Source organism: Cricetulus griseus, chromosome 5, assembly GCF_003668045.3.
Source record: "Cricetulus griseus strain 17A/GY chromosome 5, alternate assembly CriGri-PICRH-1.0, whole genome shotgun sequence".
Lineage (NCBI taxonomy): Eukaryota > Metazoa > Chordata > Mammalia > Rodentia > Cricetidae > Cricetulus > Cricetulus griseus.
The window spans coordinates 170,943,913-170,957,384 of record NC_048598.1 but is presented as its reverse complement, the minus strand read 5'-3'; the positions used below and the strand labels follow the sequence as shown (position 1 = coordinate 170,957,384).

General features: G+C 44.8%; 1 protein-coding gene across 10 annotated transcripts in view; it reads right to left on the bottom strand.

Annotated features, from left to right (window-relative positions):
* Positions 1 to 13,472, bottom strand: part of Atxn7l1 (ataxin 7 like 1) — a 227,757-nt gene that overhangs the window by 41,708 nt on the left and 172,577 nt on the right. For all 10 annotated transcript variants that reach the window (XR_004770068.1, XR_004770069.1, XM_027417019.2 and 7 more), the window contains one exon: positions 5,559 to 5,781. Coding sequence is in view for 8 of the 10 variants with exons in the window: in XM_027417019.2 (XP_027272820.1) it covers positions 5,559 to 5,781 (223 nt within the window). In the remaining 2 variants the exon portion in view is untranslated. The remainder of the gene's footprint in view (positions 1 to 5,558; positions 5,782 to 13,472) is intronic.

The window sequence follows — 13,472 nt, the reverse complement described above, 5'->3', positions numbered from 1 at the left end:
GTCACTCAGAAGCACATCAGTGTCTGGGCTCTCTGATAGCAGCCATTGGTGACTACTTAGCTGTTGCAGTGTGGCAGCTGCTCTCTGACTCAGGAATGGAATTCTAAAAGTTTAAATTCACAACAGTTCAAAAAGAGAAACTGGATTCAGTTATGACAGAGAGTTGAAGTATATTTGGGATCACTCAAGTATGTGACTCTATTAGACAGTTTCTAGTTTTTAATACTATCTGACAATGGTTTAAACATTCCTATAAACTTAGATGTACCATAAAGGGACTGCCATGACTAGGGACGGGAGGATGTAGGGCATAGGGACAGGAATAGAATGAAGAGAACATGAACTAACTTACTAACTGTGTGTTGAAATGATAACATTGTGGCCGTATCAGGTTAAAGGAAATATATTGCTGAAAGTTACTTTCATATTGCTTTTCACTTTTTTCAAGGTGGCTGTTAGTTTAGAATGGGACACGGGGATGCACGTTGTACTTCCACTGGACACTGCTACTCCAAACACTTTTATTTTTTATTTTATTTTATTTTATTTTATTTTTGGTTTTTCAAGACAGGGTTTCTCTGTGTAGCTTTGGAGCCTATCCTGGCACTCGCTCTGTAGACCAGGCTGGCCTCGATCTCACAGAAATCCGCCTGCCTCTGCCTCCCGAGTGCTGGGATTAAAGGCATACACCACCAACGCCTAGCTCCCAAACACTTTTAGACAGAAGGTCATGCATCCAGGAAATCATACAGTCCCTTCAATAGACCGGTTTGGTTCTGCTCCACATTCAATTCAACAAGCGTTAGTGACAGCAGCTCCTGTATTGCACAACTGTCAATAGCCCACCATGCTGAGGACACCATGTCACCTCTGAGCAGAAGGAACACAGGAAGTGAAATGTATGGTGGACCATACACAGAGAGCATCATAAGGAGAGGGCATCGAAGGCAAAGACAATATGCCGTGGACTGAGAGCAGAATGGAGGGTAGCAGGTTGTTGGCCAGGAGGAAGTGAATGAGAAAGGACTGAGAACAAACCGACCAATGATATGGGACATAAGAATAGTGATGAGTAGGAGCAGGAAGACAGGGACAGAACACAGAAGAAGGAGCAGTAGGACTAGCAGTCTCTGCATCCAGAGCTTTTCCTTTTCCACTCTCAAGGGCCCTGCCTTTTCCCTTTGTTCTTTTCATGCTGCATTCCTTTTCGGAAGAGCTGATCTATACTGACGGTGTCAATGTCCTGTCTACATGGACGAATCTCAACTTCTGTCTCTCCCTACCTCTCTCCTGACCCCAAGGACTAAACATTTGGTGTCTACCGAGATACCTCTTTGCAGTTATTTTTCAGCCCCCTGCAGATGCACAGATTCTAATGGAGCCTGAGGAAGTGGTAGGAACAGTGAAATCCTACTATCATCCTAAGTACCTCCCTGTAGTTGACACTGACCACTCAGCTGTGTGATGTACTCTCCTATGTCCATACCGCCTCCTCCGTGTGCCACCACCCCTTCCTTGGGTCTAGGCTCTCACCATACCTCACTTGGACTATGCAAAACTATCCTCACTCTTCTCGGTGCTTCCAGAATGTTCCTCTAGCCTTCCTGGATACTGCTGCCAGGGCAAGTTTACAACTGAAAACTGGCCTTTTAACACTGTAGGCCATCTCTGTATGGTCCCAAGTTTGCTGCGCTCAGTGGGACCTTATGCCTGCCTCCTTGGATTCACAACCCACTTCTCCTCATGGGAAAACGCTTCAAATCATTCTGAGCTCTTTGCCTACAACAACCTTCCTACTGGCTTAAAAGTAATTTTTTAAATTGAGGCAAAACACACATAGCATAAAATTTGTCACTTAGACTCCATTTTCTCTATCTAGGTCCTTACTATAGATATGATTATATCTTTCATGTGTGTATGGTATGTTTATATGTTTGTACTCATATTCGTGGGTGCATATAGAAGCTAAAGCTTGGAGTTGATTGGCTTCCTTGGTTGCCTTCCACCTTAGCTTTTAAGATGGGCTTCTCATCGAATAAGAGGCTCACTGATTGGGCTAGACTGGCTGCCAATGAGTTTTAGGCCAATGAGTTTTAGGAATCTGTCGGCCCACCACCCCTTCCCCCTGTCACCGAACACACACTGGTGTACACAAACTTTATATGAGTTCTGGGAATGTGAACTCAGGTCCTTGTGCTTGTGCAACAGGTCTGTCACCAACAGAGTCACCTCCCAACCCCCCACACCCCTTTTTATGTAGATGATGGGAATCTGAACTCAAGTCTCTATGAATGTTTGTTAAACTAGAGACAAGAAAGGGAAGTTCAAAGCCAGGCTCTGCATGGATTTTGTGTGTGACTTTTAGCATGTATGATCTCATTTTCAAGGCTAAATAGTTTGTGATACTAAACCACACCCCTCTCAGAATTTCTCAGTTTCCTTATTGCCTACTAAATTAAGAGTGAGCCCCACCAACATAAAAACCCTCTGTAAGTTGACCCTAAACCCCCTATTTCAATCTGGTGACCCATTACTACCTATTACACCAGCTCTCTCTGCTCTCTTCCACTGGTACTAGAACATGCCTCTATCTTTACTCAGTACTTAATGGACACCTACAATAATAATTATGTACCCACTATAAAAAGCACTGGGGGTGCACAAAGTCCACTAATGTTACATATAGAGCTTTGTGCAAGTTAGGAAAAAAATGCCTGCAGCCCAGGTACCCAATAGTCACCCTGGTGCAGTGCATAACTAGGACAATTGTATGCTGTAGCTATGAGACTCCAAAATTAAATGTGAATAGGGTAAATGTGAACTGGAGAAGGGCATCCAACTCAGGCTGAGGACTTAAAAGACCAGGTGAGGTCACACTTTAGCCATTCCTCAGCTTATCACGGGGTAATGCAATTTTCAGTTTGCTATGTAAGTAGAAAGTTTTGAAAGTCAGCATGTATTTTTTAAATTTGTTTTTAAATTTTATTTTATGTGGGTGGGTGTTTTGCCTGCATGTATGTTTGTGTAGCATATATGGGCCTGGCACCCTCAGAAGCCAGCAGATGGCATCAGATCTGCTGGAACTGGAGTTGCAGACAGTTGCTAGCTGATACATGGGTGATGGTAATTAACCCTGTGTCCTTTGGGAAGCAGCCAGTGCTTTTAACTGCTGAGCTGTCTCTCCAGTCCCAACACAAATGCAAATGTCTACTTAGGGGGCTGGGAGATGCCCCCAAGAGCAAATTACCTCCTTTGATCTCACTCACATCTAGCAAGCAATGGGGAACTTGAGAGTGTTGTGATTTAGGATTCAGGCTTAAAATGAAACAGAGATGCTAAGTGGGTGCATCCAGGACACACAGAAAGTCATGGCAGAGCCTAGCTTTGGATTCATTTTTCTTGCCTCTAGTTCAGTTTTGGGTTCCTTCCATCATGTACCCTGCCTGGCAAGGCCACTAATTAACTGTTGCTTTCCACCTGCCCACCTTCGCCCCCTGCTGGCAAGTGCATCTACTTTGTTGCTGTCATTGTGTCATCTTCCATCAACATGGGGAACCAGTTTCTTCTGCCTTCCAATGTGGACTGGCTCTCCATGACCTCTCCATGCCTCCCCGGGTAAGACTGGGACTGCTGAGGCCTCCTGACTTACAGATTTGCAGTGTGCAAAATGGCCATTACTGAACCACACAGCTCATGCTACATCAGCCAGTCTAATAGCTCCGTAGTGGACATTCTTGCTGTCAGTCCTGCTCCCTTGACTAACACATTTGGCCAGTGACTTCAATTTTTAACAGCACTTTCTGCCCCTAGCTGAAGGTGCCTTGCCCATGGCAGGTCTTAGTGTGCTGAGAGGATCAACTGTGCTGAATGGGGAAACTATTCTAACTCAGCAGTCTCCCTGGTGGGAGAATGATATGGAGTGCTATGGGGTAACACATCCCCTCAGCTGCCCCTTCAAAAGGTAAGCTCAAATATCTCACTCAGGGGATCTTTGCCTTCCTTACATTGGTGTGTAGGCCATTCCCGGACTCAGAATCTTTTCTTCTTTCTTTGCTCCTGTGGTGCTGGGGACCCTATTCATGCTAGGAAATGCTTTACAAGCAAGCAACACCCCTTTAGCCTGAAAATTATTTTACCATTTTTACATTTTCACGGAATCTATGTCTTTTTATTTTTTACATAGGGTCTCACTATATAGTCTAGTCTTGAACACCTGCCCCAGTAGTCCTCTATCCTTGGCCCCCTAAATGCTGGGATCATGGCCATGTACTATCTCTGAAAAGCCATTTCTCTGATTTTCCAGCTGAATGAACTCCTCAATCTTAATCCCAGGTAATGAGATTTTGGCAAAAATGGAAGGATAATGCTAATGGTAATTATCCTTAAACATGCATGTTGCTGTGTACAGAAAAGCTTACTGGATCCTCACAGCACCCCATGGGGCATATCCAGTCTTTGACTAGACTCATTGTACAGTATAGGAAATTGAGGCACAGCAAGATCAAAGGGCTTCTCAACATCAGCCAGCAAAGGCACCTGTTCCCAGGCATTCGTTCCTCAGCAGACAAGCCCTCTGCTCTCTGGGGGCATTGAGAAGAGGGTCTGGGAGGTGGACACTTCCACAAACTGATCAGAGGTCACCCACTGTCACTCTTAGACCAGGTCTCTCCTAAGCGACTGTACCCTCACACAGGAAGCTCACAGAGAACACAGCTAGTGCAGCCATGCCCCTGTTCCAACCTGTCCCCCATCACCTGAGGCTCTCTCATTGTTCTGGCATAATGAGCTCTTTACAAGTATCATAATTTCCAGTGCACATCCACCCCCATTGATGGATGATTGTATTCCACAGCTTTGCTGGGTAGGACTACCATTAATTAATGAACACCGTTTGTCTTTAAATATATAAATCAGACACACTCCACACGTGTCCCTTCTCTGTCTTCAGGAGCCTGTAAGATAAAGCAGAAGGTGCTGTGACAAGCCAGTCCTGAGTGCTCTGTGCTCATCCTTCGTATTTCAGGGTGGCTTCCAATTTTTCTAGTCCATAGGGAACCTTTTGTGCTTTCGGTAAAGACTCCCCATCAGAAGGATGACTTTCCCTTTACGGCTCCTTTCCTGGACTCCCGCATTCAGTTAGATCTACCAGACTCAGTGTCCTCAGGGGACTGGGAGCAGAGGCCCTGGGAGACTGCTTCCAGGGGGGGGCACCTCACTGCCTTCCTCCTCCTCTTCCTCCATCACAGTCTGTGCATGGATTGTTTACACCAGCATTTCTCTTCACTGGGGCAGAAAACCGAGGCAACCCTATAGCTGAGGAATCTTTCCCTGTTTCCTTTTCCTTAGACACAATAGCACTCAGTTCTCAAATGTACAAGTATTCTTCTGTCCAGGCATACAAGATCCCATGCTTCCTTTATACTAGAGTTTAGTAGTTAGCTTCCTCATGCCATCATTCTGGGTTCCTTCCTCGGTCCCCCAGATTTGTGAACATGACACCCAGGGCCAAAAGCAGAACGTGGAGGCAGACCGTCTCAGTACCCAGCACCCGAACTCACCATGGTTTATCCCTTGGCCCCTTTGTAGAGAAGACTGTGTGCTGTTTGCTGCTGGAGGTAAGTAGATTGTCTTTGGGCGTTTTAAATGGCTTTGAGGTGCTGCTGACAGCGTTATGGCCGCTGAGACAGGCTTTCGACTTTGCCTGTGCTAGTGATGTCCTGGAATTGGAGGCTGGAGATGCTGGAGAGGGAGAAGGCCTGCACATTGAACTGTGTCTTCTCTCTATAGGGGAAAAAGAACAGAATTTAGCACTGCAACTGTGGCCACTGGGTCCCATGTTCACACACTCATGAACACAGGCACAAAGCAGGCCTCTCCCAGCAGGGTCAGCAGCTCCACAGCCTCTCAAATTTGTTCTGATGTTGGCTTCAATGCCAACTAACAATGAGTACAACCAGGACTTCTGGATCAAATGGCATGCTAAGCTCACCCTAACATTCTTATGGGAGGTATTACTATCCTTCTGCAAAACCACTTCCACGGGAATAGGCGGTGTCACCTGACACAGTGGATCAACCATAAAGCCAATGTGATTCCCAGGCAGCAACACGGATCTCCCAGGGGGAGGACTGGGCAGACTGTTAGAATGAACTCTCCAGCATAGGAGCTGTAGCCTGCTGATAATTATTCTACTAGAGAATTTCTTGGGGTCCAGACCTCTGGTTCCAGTATCTGGGAGCCCTAGCCTTAATTGTATTGCAGATGCTAGCTGATTTGCCACTGAATGACATAGCCTCACTGGAGAATGCCTCCTCGTTTGCATTTCTACAGGCCTAAGCATTTGAATAGGCCTGCACCTGGGCAGAGAACTCAGTCTATGTGAGTAGAGACTGTTTTGAGGTATGTGCTGATAGGGTCTAGAGAGAGGTTGATAAGGAATGGTCTCTGCTTTCATGAGAGTACAGTTAGTAAGCAGTTGAGGAAGATGTGCAATAAATGGGAGACTCCAGTTTGCAGCATGGTGCTGAGAGCTCTCAAAAAACAACAAGATGCCTGTGTCTGGTCTTCATCGCCATTGGGTTGCTGGGAGTTTCCAGGTCCACGCTCCCCCACTCAGGCCGGACCTGGTGGCTTCTGTAGCTTGGGACTGATACAAGCTGGGCCACATCAAGGAGCAACATGAAAGTCAGTGGTGATGGGGGGCGGGGACAGATGTTTGAGAGCCTTTAAAGGCCAGGAGTATCTGCCCCTTCCTAGGACTGTAGGGACAGTCTGCTAACACATCCCAGTTGTAGCCTCTTTAAGCTCACAGAAGTTCAAGAACACAACACATAGACTGATGTAAATGCCTGAAGCAGAACCCACAAAAGCAGCGCATGGATTTGGGAGGGCAGACACAGCTTCCTGTGGTTCTACAGGAAATTCTAGAGGTCTGGGCAGAGATATCTCACTTGTTCACACCCTGTCAGCTTCTATCTTCTTGGACCAACAGGTGTTGGTCCAAAACTCAGTTATTCGGGGTCCCAGGACACGTTCACGGTCACCCCAATCACCAGGCGTATTTGAGAGCTTGCTGCAAACTGCACAAGGCTTTATTGTAATTTAACGAGCTAACTCCACGTTAGCTCGGGTCTTTCACCCATCCGCCGTGGCAGATGGCTCGCAAAAGACGGCTCCTAAGGGCTCCCGAGAGATCTTATAGGACAGCGTAAGGGGAGTGTCTAGGGGTACGCACAGGCTCAGGATTGGTGTGCCTCCAGGCTTGGAGGGCTTGCCCTGTGTTGATTGGTCAACTGGTTGTTATGGCCCATAGGCCCTCCCAGGGTGCTCTCTACGTCATTGCTGTGCGCTTGTCTGTAAAGCACACCCAGGGTCGTAAAGCATAGCGCCACCAGCTAACTTCTGATTGGTTCCTTGTCACGAGGCAGGCATCTGACTTTCTAGTGTCTAGGACAAGTTCATAGAAGCACGTGTTCGGCCGTTATGGCTGCCAAAAGGGAAGCTGGTCCCTTCACAGGTAGGAAACAGACCCAGAGCGGGACTGATGCAAGAAGCTAGGTTCTGAGACATACCTGTATGGTGGCTGTTAACAGTTTTAAAGTCACGGGTTTGACAAAAGTTAACAACTCCAGAAAAGTATATTTCTACATGCCCAAAAGCTTTGCACACAGTTCTGGGAAAGAAACCTCAAACTCTTAAAAGATGTTCCTGAAATCTAAGTCCCCTCTGGCTCTCCTGTGCCTTCAAGTAATTAGCTGATTGATGCTTGCTGAAGAAATAAATGAATTATCAATAAAAGTCCTGGTGGGAAGAACTGGAGATCACAAATTTCGTCTGCTTTGACAGTGGAAATAAAGGTGAAAAGAATGGAAATACGGTAGATTCTATCTTCCCTCCAGACAAGACCTATCTCAGGTTTTCTTCTGGATGAAGCATTTCTGACTGCTGTGCTAGGAGCCAGCTGGACCCAAAAACCCAGAGTGGCCTTTGAGAGCAGTTTGGGGTTCCTCTATCACCTCTCATCCCAATGGACTGTCAGGGTCCCTCAAAGTTGACTGTTTGGAATTAGGGGCTATAGTTTGAGGACCATCTGATTGTCATCTGAAAGCATTCACCTTCTATCTCTATAGAATAACTCTGTGTGGAGCCACTGTCCTTCACTGGCTCAGAGTAAACCCTGCACACATGCCATGTTCCAGAAGCCACCCACTGAAGGCTTTGAAGACCAAGATCTGTTTTGATGCTCTAGAGAGGATGCAGGGCTGGGAGCCAGCATGCCCTGGGTCCTAACACCCTTGTGGTAGGCTTAGGTGCCTTCAGTGCTATGCTGGCTCTTAGCATCCATATCTTCATCTATAAATGAAGTGGGTCCCTAGATGGTTCTCAGGAGTGGAAACTCCTTGATTTGGAATACAATGCCCACTAAGACCTTCTCCTCATCTTTTGCGATTCCTAAATATTACAGCAACAATTAGAGATGGAGTATTGAAATAACTCATGTGAGTAGGTTCCTCCTTAGAAGAACTCACTCTTTGTAAAATTGTACTGGCTTTTAAAACCCCTATGTTGTCCCCTGTCAGCAAGCAGGAACCAGGCATGTACTCCTTACAGCTAACTGGCTCTAGGAGACACAGAGAGGCCAGGTAATTGCCAAGGTCAGGACCAATGACTGCTTGAGGAATAGGGCCTTGGCCATGGGCCCAACTATCTCACAGGAAGGAAATGGGGCGTACTGTAAACAAGACTGGAGAACATGACGTCACTAAAGGTTAGACATGGGCAGTTTGAGTGTACTAGCTTCATATCTGTGAAACTCACAGGGAAGATCTAGAATATGGCCATGATGGGACCAGAACCGAGCCCCTTCAAGTCCTTAGTGTTTTGTGCCCTTCAGAAATACCTTTTTGAGTGACATATTTCTTCTTCTTTTTTTAACACAGGATTTTGATTCTAAAATAAGATTTTTATTTCTATCACAGCTCTTTCATATTTTTCTCTAACCCTTCATTCACTCACCAACTCATTCAAAGCTGGTGGGGACTGGAGTATACAGAAATATCACTTAATTAGCCTTTGATAACTGAGTAACAAAAACCTTATTTTTCTAAATTAATGGTTAAAAACTGTTGAAGTGGTGGGTAGGGAAATGAATGGGCAACAACATATAAATATACACATGCAGCCAGTGATGATGGTAAACACCTTTGACCCCAGCATTCAGGAGGCAGAGGCAGGCAGATCTCTGTGAGTTTGAGGCCAGCCTGTTCTACAGGGCTACACAAAGAAACCTTGCCTATTAAACAAACAAACAAACAAATAAATAAACAAACATACATGCATGAAAAATACTGTACAATACCCATTACACTTTGTGACCCAAAAAGCTAATAGAAGTAAGCAGAAATGAACCACACCAAATTGTCATTAATGTACAAGAATGGGGAGGAGGGGGAACACTACCAATTCTGAAATCATCTTCATAGAGAAGTTGTGGTCCTATTCTTGGCCCATATATTATACTGTTAAACTAGCATAAACACTAAATCAACGATTTTTTTTTTCTTGATTTTATGGCTTTTTGTTTCCCCCTCCTCAAGTCTTCCCTCCCCTCCCCCTTTCTGGCTTGTTGAGACAATGTCTCATAGCTGGCCTTGATTCACTAGTTACTTGTGGCTGTGGTGACCTTGAACTCTAATCTTCTACCTCAGCCTCCCAAGTGCTGAAATTACAGCCCTAGTTTACAAGGTACTGGGGATAAACCCAGGACTTTGTACCTGCTAGGCAAGCCACATCTTCAGCTCCCATAAATCCTTCTTAAATATCTATTTGAAAGAACAAGTTGCATGTAAGAGATATTTGTCAAGACCTGATGGTCAAATTTTGTGATTTTTTTAACAAGTAATTTTATACTAAAGTAGGCAAAAGAACAATTTCACTCTTAAAGGTCAGCATTTGGTTCCTTTGTAGGAACAAGCCTGACCCCTACTGGGGCAGGAGAGAAAAACCACACAAGCATTTGAAATGGCAGAACCTGGGGCTTCACTGTGTTAGGGAACTGAAAGGCAAGCACACTTTTGAAATGTGTGGAACTGCTGTTCCAGGCAGGGCAGAGTGAGCACACTGAACAGGAAGACCCTCATTGGCTTCAATCTGAGGGTCTCTAGCATGGGAAGATTGCCTATGGAAACCTTACATAGTTGTGTCTTTGGGTGGAGAGGTGGGGTTGGTGGTCACAGACAGCAAGGTCTTAGTTACAATAAATACATTGATGCACAGGTAGCCTTCAGTGGGCAAAGCTTCCAGTATGTTAAGTTCCTGTCTTAGGTAAGAGCCTATCTTGATTCTAGTTCCAGCTTACCTTCGGGAAGGGTTGGCAGTACACTATATTCTTCATTCACTATGGAAATATTTAACAGACTTAAGCAATGTTAGAAAGAAGGATCCTTTCCCTCAAAATTTGTCTTTGCAAATATACACAGCTGTATTAACAAAACTGTATTTTTTACTATTTTTCAACTAACGTTGTTTTATGTATATGCATATCTAATTCCCAAGTGCTTTTCATATTCAGTCATTAATATATTGCAGAATATTTGGCTACTCTCTTCCTGTCTGGCATTCTAAAAACTAACACATAAAGTGATATAGGACTTTTTCTTGAGGTAACGTAACATTCCCAATATGAAAACTTGCATCAGTTTATATCTCTTGCTACACACTTACTTCCAGACCATAAGCTATTATGCTCTAAGTACCTACTAATCCCCTACCCAAGAGAAATCAGAATTGCCATATGATACCACCCACACAATTAGTAAAAACGTTAACACATGATCTTGGACGAACTTCGATCCCACTACTTCTGTCCTTTGGCCACTTATTTATTTATTTATTTATTAAAGATTTTATTTATTTGTCTCTCCTAGCCATCCACCATGGTGGATGGATGGAAGGCCCAAGTTAACATGGGGTTAGCTCATTAAACAACTATAATAAAGCCTCGTGCAGTTTGCATCAAGTTTCTGCCTCTGCATGATGATTGGAGTGGCCTCGGTCCTGGGCTGAGATTCTGGAGGCCTGAGCTTCCGGGGGTCTTACATTTGGGGGCTCGTCCTGGATTTGCGACCACCCCTCACCTGAGTGGAGTCAATCTTTGAGGTAAGCGGGTACCCTGTATTGTCTGTGTCTTTGTGTCTTTGTGCCAGCTGAAATCTGGTTCTGTGCTTTGCAGTCGCTCGTGTCTCGGGAAGAGACGAGAGCTCTGGTCTTGGGAGGAGACAGAATGTGACCAGCAGACGTGCTAGGGAGATCACCGACTGCTACACTGGAAGACGTTCCAGGAAGTCTGGGGAACCTCAGGGACGCTTGGGAGATTCCCGTCTGGGAGCCGGTAAGGGTACGGTAGTTCTCCTGGATTGGGGAAATTATACGCCCTTCCGGCTGTCTGTATTTCTGGAGTGGTTTTGTCTGTCTAGGTGGAGACAGACATCTATTAGCTTTTGTCTGTGTGTCTTGGGTTTCTGTTTTATCTTATTTATGACTTTGATGACGGGACCGACCGTAACCACGCCCCCTCAGTCTGACTTTTGACCATTGGATGGACGTTAAGGACCATAGTTAGTCAGTTAAAGTTATGACACCCCCTTTCGTTGAGTCATGTGGCGCCACACTAGGTAACTTTCTTTTCCAGTCCTTGTTTCTGTATGGTTTCTGTAAAGCCTGGAGGGTTGGAACGGGCTGAGTGACTGGGCAGTTGAGCAGGTTTGTTATCTGTGTTATCTGATCTGTTGCAATCCACACCCTGCCTGCATGCTTTTCGGTGTTGTGTCAGTTTTATGTTTTCAGGTCTGCTGTTTTTGTTAATTTTGTAAATATGGTCGCTAGCAGCATCTGTAAGTAGGCCTACAAGAAATGTTTAGGGCAGAGGTTCGGGTGACAGCTTCTGCAGTCTGTAGGAGCAGGACTTGGTAGGACCAAGAGCTTGCTCCATCTGTAAGGGGACCCAGGCAGGTCTCCAATCTGTAGAGGAGACTTGGTTTTGGACCAAGTTGTACCCCACGGGGCTAGTCATCTGAAATTCTGAATAGTGGCGTGGGACAGGAGTCCCTCTGCCATGTACCATGGGTTAGAGTGTGCTGCGTCAGAGTCCCCTGAGGCTGCCACCCTGAACTCCAACCATTGCTGCAGCCCTCACAGCTAAGCCTGGCTGATGTAGTTGAGTCTGTTTTTCTATCCTCACCTGCCGGTCTGTGAGGCATGCAAAGTGGGGCTGTCTCTGCCACAACTGCCATCATGCCGTGGGTCCTGGCTTGTGGCGGGAGTTTCCCTACCCTGAGCACATGGCTGCAAGGCTACCATCTGTCTGCCTGCCCGGCCTTCTCTGTGCTCCACACACATGGCATGCAGGGAGACCTCGGGGGTCTTTTTCTCACCCCTGCATTGGCAGAGGGTCTGGGATTACCAGCAGTTACACCCCACCCCCCCAGGTCTCTGCCCTGAGCACATGGAGCTGGGGTGGGTGAACTATCTGGCCTGATCTGGACGTTCTAAAGAAACGGCCTTAAAGTTATTAAAAACTATAAAAAGGACTTTGATAAGAGTTTTTATGTTGACTGAGAAATGAGAGAAAATGTATGAGATTAAAATAATAAAGAAGGAAAGGGAAAGAGAAATTTGTCTAAAGAATGCCTAAGGAAATCAGAGAAATAAACTAAAGGTATATAGAAAGTTATAGAGGCTCAAAGCAAGTCGTAGAAGGTCAGAGGAAAATTGTTGAAGGTCAGAGAAAAGGTTGTTAAAAGTCAGAGAAAAATGTAAACTGTTTGCTATGATTTCTCATGTCTACAAGTTTTAAAAATTGGTAATATAAGTTAAAATTTTAACCATATTAAGTTAATTCTGTTTAAAAAGTTCTGTTTATTTCTCAAGTAAATTATGTATACTTATTTTAAAATGTTCTGTTTCCTGGCATAACCTAAGTTCTGTCACAAGCATACAGCTAAAACAAATGGTGCAGGTCACCGCACCATTTGCTGAGTGAATTTTGCTGAAGTAGAAAAAAGATACTTAAGCCGCCATCTTGACTAAAGATGACCACATGGAAATTAGAGGTACCATCTTAGAAACAAGTTTTTCAATTAAGATTTAAAATGTCAATACTTCTATATATTACAGAAAGACATTAAGGGAATTTAAATTTCTTTTTAAAACCAGGTTTTTAAAAAATGTTTATATTTTTAAAATGACTTTTTTTATTAATGTTTGTACTTAAAGAGCTTCAATTTAGAATCATTTTTAAGCAAAGCCTGACAATGTTAAGTGCTTGTTTTATAAAAGCTGATAATCTATTATAAGATGCTACAGTTTATGTTTTCAGAAGTAAAGTTTAGGATGTTGGTGGCACACGCCTTTAATCTCAGCACTCGAGAGGCAGAGGCGAGTAGTAGATCTTTATGAGTTCAAGGCCAGCCTGG